Raw genomic sequence first — 14,392 nt, forward strand, 5'->3', positions numbered from 1 at the left:
TTGGTTGTGATATTTTAATCACGAAATCTTAGAATGGTTGGAAGGGGATTGGGTTGAGAGGGAACTTAAAGATCTTAAAGACTATCCCTTTCCAGCCCCTGCCATGGCCAGGGGCACCTTCTCTACACCAGGTTGCTCCACGCCCCATCCAACCTGGCCTTGGACTTCCAGGGATGGGGCAGCCACAGCTTCTCTGGGCAACCTGTGCCAGGGCCTCAACACCCTCACAGGGAGGAATTTCTCCCTAACATCTACCTAAAGCCTTAGTGATACCAGTTGCTTAGTATTTCTAGTCATTATATCCATGTTGCTTTTGTTTTTTAAAAAATCATGGCATCTGCCCCATGAATGCAAAACAAGACCAGAATATCTTTTCTCTCCCGATGAACACTTTCAGATCTTTTTCCCAGTCCTTGTTTTGAAAGCCTGTCTACAGCGTGTAATTAAAACAGCTGAACACCATTATTCTTCTTAGTTTCATTCATCCCAAGATGAATAGAAGGAGTTTATTGCAGACAATTGAACCAGAACTGTCTTGCAGTGACGGCAGCGTGAGCCAGTCGCAGGATGACAGCATCGTGGGGACACGGCAGTGCCGCCACAGCCTGGCCATCATGCCCATTCCAGGCACCCTCTCCTCCAGTAGCCCTGACCTGCTGCAGCCCACAACCAGCATTCTGGACTTCTCTAATCCTGCAGGTAAAAGGGCAGCTTGGGGGTGATGTACAGGATGGTTAGCAAGGCAGCTAGGTCAGGGGGAAAATGGCAACTCTTACTAACATCCCTTGTGCTGAGTGCAGTTGTCTGTGCATCCTGTGGGCCTGACAGGGCCAAACTGGGGATGTACTGAAAATCCACACTGCCTGAACCTCTCTTGCCTACTTTTTTTAGGTAATGTGGGACTTACTTATTTTTTACAAAGAAATGTATTTTGCCACTTTTGAGAGCCTTTAATTTGCTGGAGTAAATTGGCTCTGGTGGAAGGAGATTGTCTGCCCCTTTCTCCTTTGCCATGTCTCCTCAGTGCTTTGTCTTGTCCATCCTTCCATCTGTCAGTATGTATTTCAAGCAGTGTTGTGGATAGAATAGGACTGCCATGGTACCAGCAGAGTGATGTTCATGTTTCGTGTTTTACAAACATTGTGTATATTCAGTGGTATGTGTAAAATCCTAAAAAATGTTTTGAGATACATTTCTGGGCTTTCACTGCTGTTGCTGTAGGAATCCAGTTTATAGGGTGCTTGCAGGAGGCATTTGTTGCAATATGCAGCTGCCTGTAAACATGACTTGTCAGAATCTTTTTTCCTATTTTAAATGTAAGTTCTGTACATAATGACATATTCTGTAAAGTGTTTGTGACTGTGACTTACGTTTACATAAACCTGCAGGTTCCCCTTTAAAGGGATGTACAGAGATGCCTCCTATCAGGTGCATAAATACCTATAGCTACACATTTTTCTAAAAATCTTCATTTAATACTGTACAAGTTACTGCTTAATATGAAATGGTGGTAAATAGTTCATCTTGGATAGAATCACAGAATGATTTGGGTCAGAAAGGCCTTTTAATGGTCATCTATTCCAACCCTCCTGCCAGGTGCAGGGAATTCTTCAGCTGGATCACTTAGCTTTACTTTAAGCTTGCTATAACAGATATGCTGCCATGTTTGACTGTCAGAGAAAACCAAATTATTTCTGACAGCATACACTTGATAAGTTTTGTAAGCATCTCAATCTTCATTTGGTGTTGATACATTTTTTTTCTTTTTCTCCTGTGTGCAGCTGTTGGGTTTTACTGTAAGTATCCTCATGTAAAGCATCCTGTAGACCTTAGTATTGCATGGCTTGCCTGTAAATTTAACCCTATCAGACATTGCACTGACATAATTATTACTATAGGGCATTGGATGGCCCTGTGCTCTGTAATTTTCCTTAAAACAAATCCATAGTTTCCTGTACAGGCACAGTGCTCTGCTGAGGCCGAGACCTGCATTTTATTCCCCTTTCTGCCCCCAGCACACTGAATGACCTTTGGCAGGTTCCTCTTCTTCTCTGTGGCCTTGCTTCAAAGGGATGAAGTTGCTTATATCTCTTTCATAGAACTGAAGTTTCAGAGGATAACAGTTTGAGATTTAGTTTGTTCTTCTGTTGCACTTCATAACTAAAGTTCTGTGCATGCCAACTTGAAATGTGCTTTGTATTGTCAAAATGAGCTGAATAATGCATAAAAAATTTAATTTAATAATTTATGTTTGCCTGCTTAAAAGCAAAGACGAAGACAGAAATGTGCCTGTAATTTATGTTTCTTATCTGTTTTAAGTTACATTGTTTTGGTTGCATTGTTGTGGGTTTTTTGTTGTTGGGTTTTTTTTGGATTTTTTTCCTTTTTTTTTTCTTTTTTTTACTTTTTCTTTTTTTTCTCCCCAATTAAATTTCAGTTTTCAGTTTTACATCTTGAGTGTGTTCTGGTTTTTAGGTATGTTGATACCAAAGTATAGGTATTTCCCTCTTCTGTTTCTTTATTATCACTTCTATGTGTGCTGGCACTTCTGTAATTATTCAGTATGTCATTTTCACCACTTTCACTCTGAAATAAAGTACACAATACTTACTTCTCCCTTATATTGCCCCTATTCACATATATATTAAACCTCTCATATTAAGCTGGAACTCAGCCTCTGATGAGAGTGTTCTGATAATGTGTTAATCATAATCACAAAACTGTTAGAGGAATTAGCCTTCAATCAGAATTTTTTTAACCCATGTTTTCTTCCATCTTAAAATTTATTTTCAACTGATGTGGAGCTTTCCTTTTTTCCCGTGGGTGGGACCTTTACTGCTGGATCATAGATTACCTGCTTACTTTTTACCTTGAAATTCCTTCTACTTGTGCCCATAACACCTTTAAGTCCTGACCCAAGAAAAAGTGACCCAAGGTCACTGCCCTCAAAGATCTTTGTTACCTCCTTAAGCAGTCGATTTTGATGGAGAAAGGTCCATGCATAGGCAGGGAGGTGAGCAGCATCTAGAACTGTGCTCAGAGAGCTGCAGCTGGGAGTGCCTGAAGCCCTGGATGCTCTGCCCAGCAGGATGATCCCTGATGACACCAGATCATCACCAGTGCTCCAGGGCAGGTCACGTGCATCAATCCATGGATTTGGCACTTATCCCCGTGTTTTTAAGGGCTGGACAGAGAGCAGTGAGAGAAGGGAAGGGCTGTTTGGGAGGCTGTTGCTTTAATGACAGCCCTTCCCTTCCCTCGCTGGGGATCTCTGATGCAGGAGTTATGGCACATCTGCCTCTGCTGTGGTTTTGGAGAGCTTCAGGCTCTGAAGCCTTGGCTGAGAGCTTAGCAACAGCCTCCCACCTTCTCAGGTCTGCAGAAGAGTTGTAAAGTTTTAGTCTTCAGACTTCAGGGAAGGGGAAAAACTGGGCTTCTCTGTGCTTGAAGTTACTGTGCATTTTGACTCGACATTTTTTTAAAAATCAGTTTTATTTTGAAAATCAAACTTTCTGTAACAGCTCATAGAGCAAATTATTTGCAATCATCAAGCTATAAATTAAACACATGTTTCTGTAGATACCTATTTCCTGTTGTAGGCTGCCTCAGATAAAGCTGTTTTCTAATGCATTTATAATACATAAAACGTGCCATAAATAAGTACACCAGCCAAAGAATTAACTGCTGGCAGCAGCTTAGTTCCTTCAGGGGAAAGAGCAAGCGTAAAAGCTCACAGCTAGTTCTGGGAACAACCAAATCTCCTTTCCTCTTCATATCCTCCCACTCCAAGCTCATCCATCCGTACTCAGTGGTTTCCTATCCCTGGCTCTCACAGACACAAGAGAGCCAGAGAAGGAATGATGCTGCCAAAGTTTTTAAGACACACTGGGAAGGAACAGTGCCCAGTCTAGTTACATACCTGCATGTCTTATACTTTCACTGGGGTCATGGGATGGTAGAGTAATTGAGTTGTAGAAGAGCAGAGAGGAGAAGAGTCTTCTTTTTTCCGTATAAAGATGAAGAAAAAGCATGAGTATTTTAAATATTTTTCAAGTCCAGCATGGGTTTTTTTTCCCCAGAAGCTGGTTGGTTTTGTTTCCTGATGATCAAATCAGACAATAAATTATAGAATCACAGAATGGTTTGGATTGCAATGGACTTTAAAGATCATCTAGTTCCACCTGCTGCCTTCCACTAGACCAGGTGCTCCAAGCCCCAGCCAGCCTGGTCTGGTGCTGAACACCTCCAGAGATGGAGAGTCCACAGCCTCTCTGGGCAACCTGTGCTAGGGCCTCACCCCCCTCACAGGGAAGAATTTGTCCCTAATATCCAATTAAACCTGCCCTCCTTCAGCTTAACCCAATTCCCCCTTGTTCCATCACACGCCCTTGTGAAATACTCTCCAAGTGACCTTGTGTCTTTTCAAGGCAGAAATGACTTCACACATTAAAGGTGCTACGCTCTTTTTTTAGATATTCCAGATCAAGTGATCCGAGTTTTCAAAGCGGATCAGCAGAGCTGTTACATCATCATCAGCAAAGACACTACAGCCAAGGAGGTGGTGAGTCACGCTGTCCACGAGTTCAACCTGGCAGGAGCCCCCGAGACCTATTCCCTGTGCGAGGTGTCCGTCAGCCCCGAGGGCGTCATCAAGCAGCGCCGCCTCCCGGACCAGTTCTCCAAGCTGGCCGACAGGATCCAGCTCAATGGACGGTGAATACACCTGCTTTTGCTTGGGTTTTATCTGGCTTGCGGGATTGAAACGTTGTACGTTGGAGAAGACATCCACAACAATAAGATCCAACATCAGGGAGAGATGTTTTAATTAAAATAGACGGGTGTCTCTTGGAAGCGCAACAGAAAATGCCAGTAACTCACACTTCCCTCTCTTCTTTGGGTCACCTTCCTCTTCTGCATTTTGGATCCCTCCCTAAATCTACAGCAAGCTTCCTTGATGACAGCTAAATTTAGCAGATCAGGATAATGTATATAGTGGTTTGCACTTAGAGGAAAAGGTTATATTTGTTTTGACACTTTCCACATGTACTTGAGGATTAAAGTATGCAATTAATTTCTTTCTCAGTGTCATGCTGCAGTGAACTGATACTAACCTGAGATAAATTCTTCCATTTTTAAGTAAACTGTTCTGAATGTTTCTGAAATGTTAAGTGCTTTGGTTTTATCTGATGACCTGATCCATACCAGAAGAAAGTTTATTAAAGTAAAATATTCTGTAGCTGTCTTTGCTAGGCAACAGAGGGAATTCATGAGTAATAAACTTTTGTGTATCTGAAAGTGATTTATCTGGGGCCATGAAATTAATTTTCCAGATATATTTTCATTTCCTGAATACTCTGTGCCTCATGCAAATATTGATACGCCAAACTAAGTTTATGGAAGCAAACCACACCAAATTTGTGTAAGAAATATAGAAATACATTTAACAGGAGATTTCTCGGGACTGGTGTGTAAAATGCTATTTTCACTGCTGATTTTGCAAATGGAAAAGTAACGGACCTTTTTCTGAAGGTGAACATTACAGCATATTAGAGAATACAGTGTAAAAATATTAACAAAGAGCTTTTGAACTGTTTGTTTACTTAAGTAATGGTGTTATTTTACATTAACTGAAATACAAGGTTATGTTGTCCCTTCTTGTCTCTGTACTGCTCACAGTGATTGGTACAGTTCAATGTCTTTGTGTTCCCAAACCCTCTGAAGAGAATCTCTAATGTGTTGTTGTTACTCAATTATGCTCCAGGTATTATCTGAAAAACAATATGGAAACAGAGACCTTGTGCTCAGATGAAGATGCTCAAGAGCTGCTCCGAGAGAGCCAAATTTCCCTCCTCCAGCTGAGCACCATCGAGGTGGCCACTCAGCTTTCCATGCGGGACTTTGAGTTATTCCGCAACATCGAGCCAACGGAGTACATTGATGACCTCTACAAGCTGGACTCCAAAACAGGCAACGCTCACCTGAAACAGTTTGAGGATGTCATAAATCAAGAGACCTTCTGGGTTGCCATGGAAATTTTAGCAGAACCCAACCAACTCAAAAGGATGAAGATTATTAAGCATTTCATTAAAATTGCTCTCCACTGCCGAGAATGCAAGAACTTCAATTCCATGTTTGCGGTGATAAGGTAAAATACTGCCCATTTCTCATCTGACTGGCGCTGTCACAGGCAATTCTGGTAATCCAAACAGAAAGGAAAGAAATGGGAATATCCTGAGCAGACTGTGGTTGGGGCTGGTTGGTTTTCCAAAGCCATACCAGTCAGAGGTGGATTGTCACCACAGCCTCTGCACTGTCACCTCAGCACTTCAGTGCTGTTGTGCTTCTAGGTGTGACAGTCCCTTTTGTCAAGGCTGCAGCTGCAGCTGTGACAGTACCGCGCAGGAAAAGACAAGATGGGTACAAAGCTCTGTTTGATTGATGAACTGCAGAAACCTGCCTGAGCATTATGTCATTTTCTGTGACTTTGGCACCCAATTTCCCTTCTTTTTGTCAGTCATTGTTACTTTTGCAGGGTGCACCGAGTCATATATGCGATGATGAGATAATTTTATTTCTTCCTTCCATTGTAAGGACTTCCTCAAATCAGTCTTGTTTTGGCTTCATTTTCCTTCTCATTCTTTCTTGTCATCTGCTTACTTCTCTATTTTATTTTTTTCCCTCTTCAGTTGCACATTTAAGCTTTCTCTTCTGATTTATATGGAATGCTGCTGCTTTAGCAGCATGAGTTCAGCATTTCCTGTATTTGCAATTATCTTACACCCAGCCTTTACTGTAGGAAAAAAGGCACTGTGATTCATCAGACAAAGATCTGGATTTGTGCTGTATCCCAGCAGCATTGTCAAAAGCACCATTTTAAAATATTTTCTCCCATGTCTGACCAGTTCATCAAATGTATTGGCTTGAGGTTAGTCATTGAAGAATTCATGAATTTGTGTGAAGGGTACTGCACAGTCATTGAGACTGTGGCTGCTCATTACGTGGGAATACACACATGGATACTGATTGTAATTTTTGTATTCTGCTCCCTAATTTTTCATGGTTTATTGTAAGTAAGGAAATAACTCTTTCTGTTTCTCAGTTAAGTCCAGTCAGGCCATGACTAAAGTTGCCTTTTGTCCAAAAAAAAAAAAAAAAAAAAAAGGCAAATAAGTTAGTTTTTGCTTTACTCTTATTTCCAACCCCCAACCCTTCACTTCCTTCTGAAAGGTAAGGATTCCACAGTTAATAATGAAATGTTTCTGCCTTGCAGTGGGTTAAATCTTGCACCAGTAGCTCGTCTCAGAGGCACTTGGGAAAAGTTACCCAGCAAGTATGAAAAGCACCTCAGAGACCTTCAAGATCTTTTTGATCCATCTCGAAACATGGCAAAATATCGCAACATCCTCAGCAGCCAGAGCATGCAGCCTCCAATTATCCCACTTTTCCCTGTTGTCAAGAAAGATATCACATTTCTGCATGAAGGTAATGTCAAACAGAGAGAAAATAAATGAAGCATTGAATGTACTTCAGCCCCTTCAGCCCTTTCTTCAGTGCTCAGTGTGTCAACGTGTGTCTAACGAAGCTGCCACCAGTAGGATGCTTTTGAGGGATCCTTTGTAGGAGTAAAATAAAATAGAACTGGGAATGCCTAATGGAAGAGAGTGGTCCTAGACAAAAATTAAAAATAATTTTAATTTTTGTCATCTTTTTAGTATTTTGAAAGCCATGCTGTAATGCTTCTCAGCTGTCGTAAGGTTTAGGGTGGAAGCAAAGGTGAGTGTGCTGTCTGGTAGCTACACTACTTCAAATATTTTCTCTTATAAAAACCTTGTTGCTGTAATGTTGCCAGGTTTTCATTCCATGTTGTAGCTTGCACACAGCTCCAGTGATACACCTCCTACTCTTGCTTTCAACATTTTCAAGGGATTTTGTTTAGGTGTTTCCGTTGTGTTCCCTTTATACAAAGTCCTGTCCACAATTGGTTGAGGTGAACCATTTCCAAATATGCTTAATTCTCGATTGTGATGGTTCAGAACTATTTGAACTTCTTTCTTGATGTGAATGTTGTTAATGTCAATTCTGTGTTTATTTTAGCATTATACGTGTGAATTTGGGCATAGTTCACTTATTCCTTTTGCCTCCTACTAATACTTGTTACTTTAGAAGTAGATTAACAAAAGAATATAGAGTAGTCCAAGTGGGCCTGATTCCATTAGTGTTTTGTGAGAGCATCCTGTTTTCTTGCTACTTTGATTAAAAAAAATAGTGCTGATTGTGAGACAGGGAGGGGAGAAGGGTAACAAAGGAAGAACTAGAAGCACAGTGGCTGTTCAGAAATATTTGTTACTCTTTTTTAAACTTTTTTTTCTCTTATGTGTGTGTTTCATTATGCAGGCAATGATTCTAAAGTGGATGGCCTGGTGAATTTTGAGAAGCTGCGGATGATTGCCAAAGAGATCCGCCAGGTTGTCCGGATGACCTCGGCAAACATGGATCCAGCTGTGATGTTCAGACAAAGGTGTGCAGAGGGCAGGGCAGGGGCACTGCAGGGCTCTCAGCCCGGGGGATCTGGGTCTGTGTGTGCATCAGCACGTTGGTATTTCATTGTGTACCTCATCTTTGACATCTGCCATCAAAGCACAGCCTTGATCAAACTATGGCAAAACTGTGGATGCTTCCCAGACCTGCTGTGATTGACTAACAAACCAATTTATTACCTTTAAAAAACACAGAAGAATAAATTCTAATTTGAATGATACATATTTCTATCAAATAAAATGTTAGTGTCAGTAGTTTTGAGAGAGGTATAATATTACAGGGTACAATATTTGGATATGAGGAATAAAAAGCACCTAAATCACCAATGTATAGATCTGAAATGTTGTTTCAAAACAAAACCTCACTGCTAACATATTAAATTTAAACTAAATATTTTTTATTTGTTCTAAGCACAGCTTGTTCCACCTACATATTGTCTGATATGTTCAGGCTTCAGCAGGTGGAGGGTGTTTTCTTGGCTTATTTTTCTTACGTTTTTCTTTTTATCTTGATGCTGAGTATCACCAGGCTTGGTGTTAACCAAGTGCAGAATAAAAACAAAATAACTTCTAATCTGGTGCCAATTAGCTCCAGATTTTATTTAGTGGTAATGAATTATTTCCTGCATCTCTTTTCTTCCCACTGGCTGAACTAAAATCCCCATTGGCTCTGTTGTGTCCATGCAGGGTCCTGATCCTGGAGGTGTCTGTGGGGTGGGTGGTGGCCTTGCTCCTTGTGCTCTCTGTCTGCCTCAAACTGATGGGCCAGACAAGACCCCTCAGGGTGCACTTTGGGTGAGGGCTTGGGGACAAGGTGCTGAGCAGCCACACAGCTCTGACTTCAGAAAGTGACAAAAGACTCTCTTGAGCTGCCCATACCTGTGTGCACGCCAGCTGAGGAGAGCTCTTGGAACACCCTGGAGGGAGTAGTGCAAGTAGGAGACACAGTGGAGAGTTTTTGGGTGAGGTGTGCTTCATCCACACGAAATTCCAGTCCCCTGTGCAGCTGTGATCCTCTCTGATGTGTGAATTCAGTTCTGTCTGTGCAGTGGAAGGAAGCAGGGCATGCAAGGGTAGGGAGCAGTTGTAAGAGCACAGAGATTTGGTTCCCTGTGGTAGTCCAGTGGTCAGGATTCACAGAGGATCATCAGTTCTGTCTGGTTTTTGTTTGCAAGGCTGGCTATCAGGAGAGATTTTGGTTTTTTTTAAGTACAGGCATTTAAAGCCAGCCTGGGCTGGGCTCTGAGCAGCCTGGTCTAGTGGAAGGTGTCCTGCCCATGGAAGGGGATGGACTTTAAGGTCCCTCCCAATACAAACTGTTCTGTGATTCTATCCCTCTAAAAATGACCCAGTCTGAGCCAAAAATAACAGATCCTTGTTAATGTTATTTAAAGATGGATTTGTTTCTCAGTGGAGATTCACCTTTATACAGTTGGATTGGAATTAGCAAGATTTCATTTTTAGCCTAAACTTATAAAGTCAATTATTGAGAAGTTGTGATTGCTTTTCAGAAACTTTGGCCTTCACAGCTGAAATTAGTCTATAAATAAATTTCCCTGATGGCCCAGGCACTTCCTAAGACCTCATGAAGTCTAATCATTAAATTAATTTAATAGTAAATAGTTACCTGTAGTATGTTTTTCAGAATTACAGAATACATTTTAATGACTATAATTTAAATTACACACACTGCCATAAACTACTTAGGCATCTAATATTAGAGATAGTGCCAAAGATTAAAAGAAAACAATTCCATGTTTTCATGTAATTTATGTTAATTTTCATTGCCTCTTGTGTTTGATCTATCAGTTTGTGTTATGAAGCACCAAATAAATGCTTTTGAAGATGAAAAATCAACAAGAAAGGATGTGTATTAGTGGTAACATGAGACTTGCTCACAAGTTCATTACCAATTATAGAGAGCATCTAGGCTTTCAAGGTGTGTTTGGCAACTGGCTTGTTTTCCAGCCAACCATTAAGAGAAAACAATATCATAAACTTGAATATTGATAGTGATGATTTCTCATACACTTCCAGCAGGCCTAATGCAAAGAATAAATACATTTAATCCCATTTTCTGCAATATGAATGAGTTGCACTCCATCAAATTTGAATTTGACTTACAGAAAATAAGTAAATGCAAGTTTGATTTTTTCAATTCATAGGTTAAACAAAAAACTGATAGATATTAAAGTATTTGTCAAGTCTTGCCTTTGCATTTTGTGAAAACATTGTGTTATTGTTTGAGAAGAATTCGGCTGTTTAGAGATTTTTCTTTTCTGTTCTTTCCTGTCTACATCTTTCTTCCTGACTCTCAACTGTTTTATTTTTTTCCTGTGCTTTTCTGTTCAAATACATGCTTCAATGTATATGGCTCTTGCTTACAGGAAGAAGAGGTGGAGAAGTTTGGGGTAAGTGTAGAGCTGAATGCAACTAAGATAAATAAAGGTTATGCAAATTTTAACATACTGCATCCTCCTCTTTAGTGCATGCATCTGAAATACAGCATGCATTTTATTAACCCTGCAATACATGTTTTTTTAAAAAACAGGAGTAAGAGGTTACAGCCAACATTTTACTGCAGCTATAAGAATTCTGAGTTGCTTTTGTGTAGTAGATGAGTTGTTTGAGTTTTGGCTTTGTGCATTAAAAAAACCCTGCTGTGCAGTTATATTGGAAGGCAAATTATTTTGGGAAGTAAATGAAATAAATAACTTGCCTTTTAACATGTTACAGAAAGTTAAAGCCATTCTGGATTTTCAACCTTAAGGACACTTTGAATTGTGGTAATGATGTAGTAATTTCCTCCTTGAAGTTTGTGTTCAGGCAACCTTCAAAGTATTTATTTTTAGTCTGTGTTTAAAATGTATCTAACATTTCCTGTGCCAAAATCCTCATTGATACCACTGGGAGTGTTGGTTGTGCGAGGACTGGATCATGGAATGACTCAAGATGAGAGTTTCTGATGTTGGCCAGGGAAATTCCTGCCTGGCACAGGACAGTGATTTTAAGACTGCCATTGTAGCCATATTTTATGTGTTAGGTGTATTTTTGCCCATAAAGTGTTACCTGTGTCAACAATGGGGACAATGCCAGGACTTGGGCTGGTCATACTGGGGTTGGCAGGTTTGGACACTGGTCCCTGACACTGGGGTGTTTGCCCTTGGCTGGCAGCATTTAGTGCTCAATAATGAACTGCTCACAAGGCAGCTCATGGGGAGAAATAGCCAGGACCCATGGAGCTCTAACCCTTGGAAATACTGTGAACACAAGGGAATAAGGAAAAATAGTTGTTAAAGGAAATGGATTTAAATTGCCTTAAAAAGTCAAATCCAGACTTGAGGGAAAAAAGTGTCTACATAAACAATAAAATATTTCTGTGTCATTGTAAAATAGCTTTGTCCTTACCCATCAAGAGACAGGAGTGTCCTCTTGGTTTGAATAGCTGTGAACACACTATCATGCCTTTTGCTGCTCCTTGTCTCCAGTAATGCTTCTTTTTATTTAATGAAGCAATAAATTGCTGACAGTTTTTAAGCTTATATTTTCTCTCAGAATGATTTATTTAACATATTTGAAAATACTGCACTCAGCTGTTTTCCAACATTTATTTTCTGAGCTCAGCGTACTTGATTCCTTGGATTTTCTCTAACATGTTTCATTCTGAATCCTGTGGCCATTATGGCTCTTCTGTGCCTGTTGTTGTTTATTCTGCCTCTTGTGATTCTGTAAACACACAAGATCTTGATAAATGTCTTCATGTAGCTTTAAAAATATTCATCTGAATATTTAAAAATCCCCACACAAACCCATCTTTGAACAACTTTGACATTTTCCATTAGAATTTACATGTGACTTACATGGTGATCTCCATTGATTTAAAAATGCATCAGAACTGGTGTGACTGTGGAACTTTTGGCAGTTGAAACAGAGGTGACTGTGTTTAAACTATCCAGATCAGTTGTTTGGTCACTCTTTCAGTGTGAATAGGAGTGACTGTCAGGGAGAGTAACTCACATTCTTTACCAATTACAATATTAGTTATTTTTGCTTCAGTTACTGATAGGTTTGAGAGCTCAAAATTAGGAGTATTGAGGATCATCCTCTTTCATAGATGCAAGTCTGTACAAGTGTGGGTGTATGTATGTATATCATCACTGCCTTCCTCACCTTTCTTGGGATACATTTTTTTAGAGAGCTGCTCTTCTGTGAATGTTTTTAGTTAATTGAAGAAAGAAGTTAAGTGTGTAATCGACTGCACTTTGTACATTTAACATAATTTGCCCCTTGTTTAGCCGTTGTGAGAAGCTCAGTTTTCTAAGAGGATTGCAGTGGTCACTCACTTCAGTGCTCAGCTCAGTGCAAGAGGTTTCTGTGTAAGCCTGATGCACACAGTGGTACCAGTTCCTTAAACCAACAAAATGACCAAGTTTGTCCACTTTTAGAATCCACAGTTGAATTCATAGAGCTGTTAAGGTTGGAAAAGACCTTTGAGATCATGAAATCCAACCATCAACCCAACACCACCACCATGTTGACCACTAAACCATGTCCTCAAGTGCCTCAAACATGTGGTTTTTGAACACTTCCAGGGTGCTGACCCCACCACTGCCCTGGGGTGACTGTTCCAGGTCATGACAACCCTTTCCATGAAGAAGTTTTTCCTAATGTCCAATTTAAACCTCTCCTGGCACAACCTGAGGCCATTTCTTCCTGTCAGCTGCAGGTGTTGCAGCACAAGCCTGCAGTTCATTAGCAGAGCTAAATGAGTACACAGCACTGCCCCTTGTTCTTCCCAGCTCCACATTCCCATATGCAGTCATGTTCTAGACTCAAATTGCTCTCAGTTTACCCAGATATGTTAAAACAAGTGTTTTAATGCTGTTCATCTTTTTTAACTCATTCGCATCAGCATGCACTAGCCCTAACTGAAGATTATTGGTATTAATCTGCTTTGGCCTATGCTGCTGTAGCTCTTTGTTGCTGTTGAGAGCTGAACCTTCAGTGCTTTGATCTTTTCTCTTGTAGGTCCCTGAGCCAGGGCAGCATGAACTCCAACATGCTGGACGTGCAGGGAGGGGCTCACAAGAAGCGCGCCCGCCGCAGCTCCCTGCTGAACGCCAAGAAGCTCTACGAGGATGCCCAGATGGCCAGGAAGGTGAAGCAGTACCTGTCCAACCTCAGTGTGGAGACAGACGAAGAAAAGATCCAAATATTATCACTTCAGTGTGAGCCTGCATACAGCACTTGTAAGTACAATGAGCTACAACAGCAGCAGCATCTATGGCGTTTATAAAAAATACTGTTCCTTCTCAAGAAATACTCTTTTAAACTTTTCCTCTGAGGAGAAAACACTGCAGTAAGTGTTGTTTTGTGAGTTCATGTACTGAGAGCTTCAGCAAGACAGCATGTGTGTTCATGGTTTGGTTGAGCTCAAAAACTTCTGTGATTTTTATTTTGACCTTTAGTTCCTGAAGCTGTGTGTCTTTCCATCAGTCTGGCAGGAAATTCAATAGCACATCAGCTCTGTTGCTGCCCCGCTGTCCTTGCACAGAATTAGGAAGGATAAAAGTAGTGTTTAATGTATGAACAGCAACAAATGAAAAGAGACAAAATCAATATAGAAGCTGCAATGGATTGCACCTTAGAATAAATGAAGATTGTTGAGAAGGAGAAGTTAGGTCAATATTGACTGATGAGTTTGACATAGGTTGTCAGTCATAAATTGAGGACTACAGCAGGACAGCTCTCATAATTTGAGCTGTTGTCAAACAAGCTGTTGTCTGACCTGCTGTCTTACACAGTTCAGTAAATTCTTATTTAGAAATGAGAAATTATAATTGTGTTTTATTTAG

The 14,392-nt window shown here is 40.5% G+C and overlaps 1 protein-coding gene across 11 annotated transcripts in view; it reads left to right on the forward strand.

Moving 5' to 3' along the window:
- RAPGEF6 (Rap guanine nucleotide exchange factor 6) overlaps nucleotides 1-14,392 on the forward strand; it is a 119,413-nt gene that overhangs the window by 86,448 nt on the left and 18,573 nt on the right. For 4 of the 11 annotated variants that reach the window (XM_063413377.1, XM_063413386.1, XM_063413381.1 and 1 more), the window contains exons 17-24: nucleotides 542-699; nucleotides 1,782-1,796; nucleotides 4,473-4,713; nucleotides 5,762-6,145; nucleotides 7,271-7,482; nucleotides 8,395-8,518; nucleotides 10,925-10,948; nucleotides 13,566-13,786. In XM_063413377.1, coding sequence (XP_063269447.1) covers nucleotides 542-699; nucleotides 1,782-1,796; nucleotides 4,473-4,713; nucleotides 5,762-6,145; nucleotides 7,271-7,482; nucleotides 8,395-8,518; nucleotides 10,925-10,948; nucleotides 13,566-13,786 — 1,379 coding nt within the window. The remainder of the gene's footprint in view (nucleotides 1-541; nucleotides 700-1,781; nucleotides 1,797-4,472; nucleotides 4,714-5,761; nucleotides 6,146-7,270; nucleotides 7,483-8,394; nucleotides 8,519-10,924; nucleotides 10,949-13,565; nucleotides 13,787-14,392) is intronic. The other 7 variants (XM_063413378.1, XM_063413382.1, XM_063413388.1 and 4 more) reach the window with 3 other exon arrangements.

This window comes from Prinia subflava, chromosome 16 (assembly GCF_021018805.1).
Source record: "Prinia subflava isolate CZ2003 ecotype Zambia chromosome 16, Cam_Psub_1.2, whole genome shotgun sequence".
In the NCBI taxonomy this organism is placed as follows: Eukaryota; Metazoa; Chordata; class Aves; order Passeriformes; family Cisticolidae; genus Prinia; species Prinia subflava.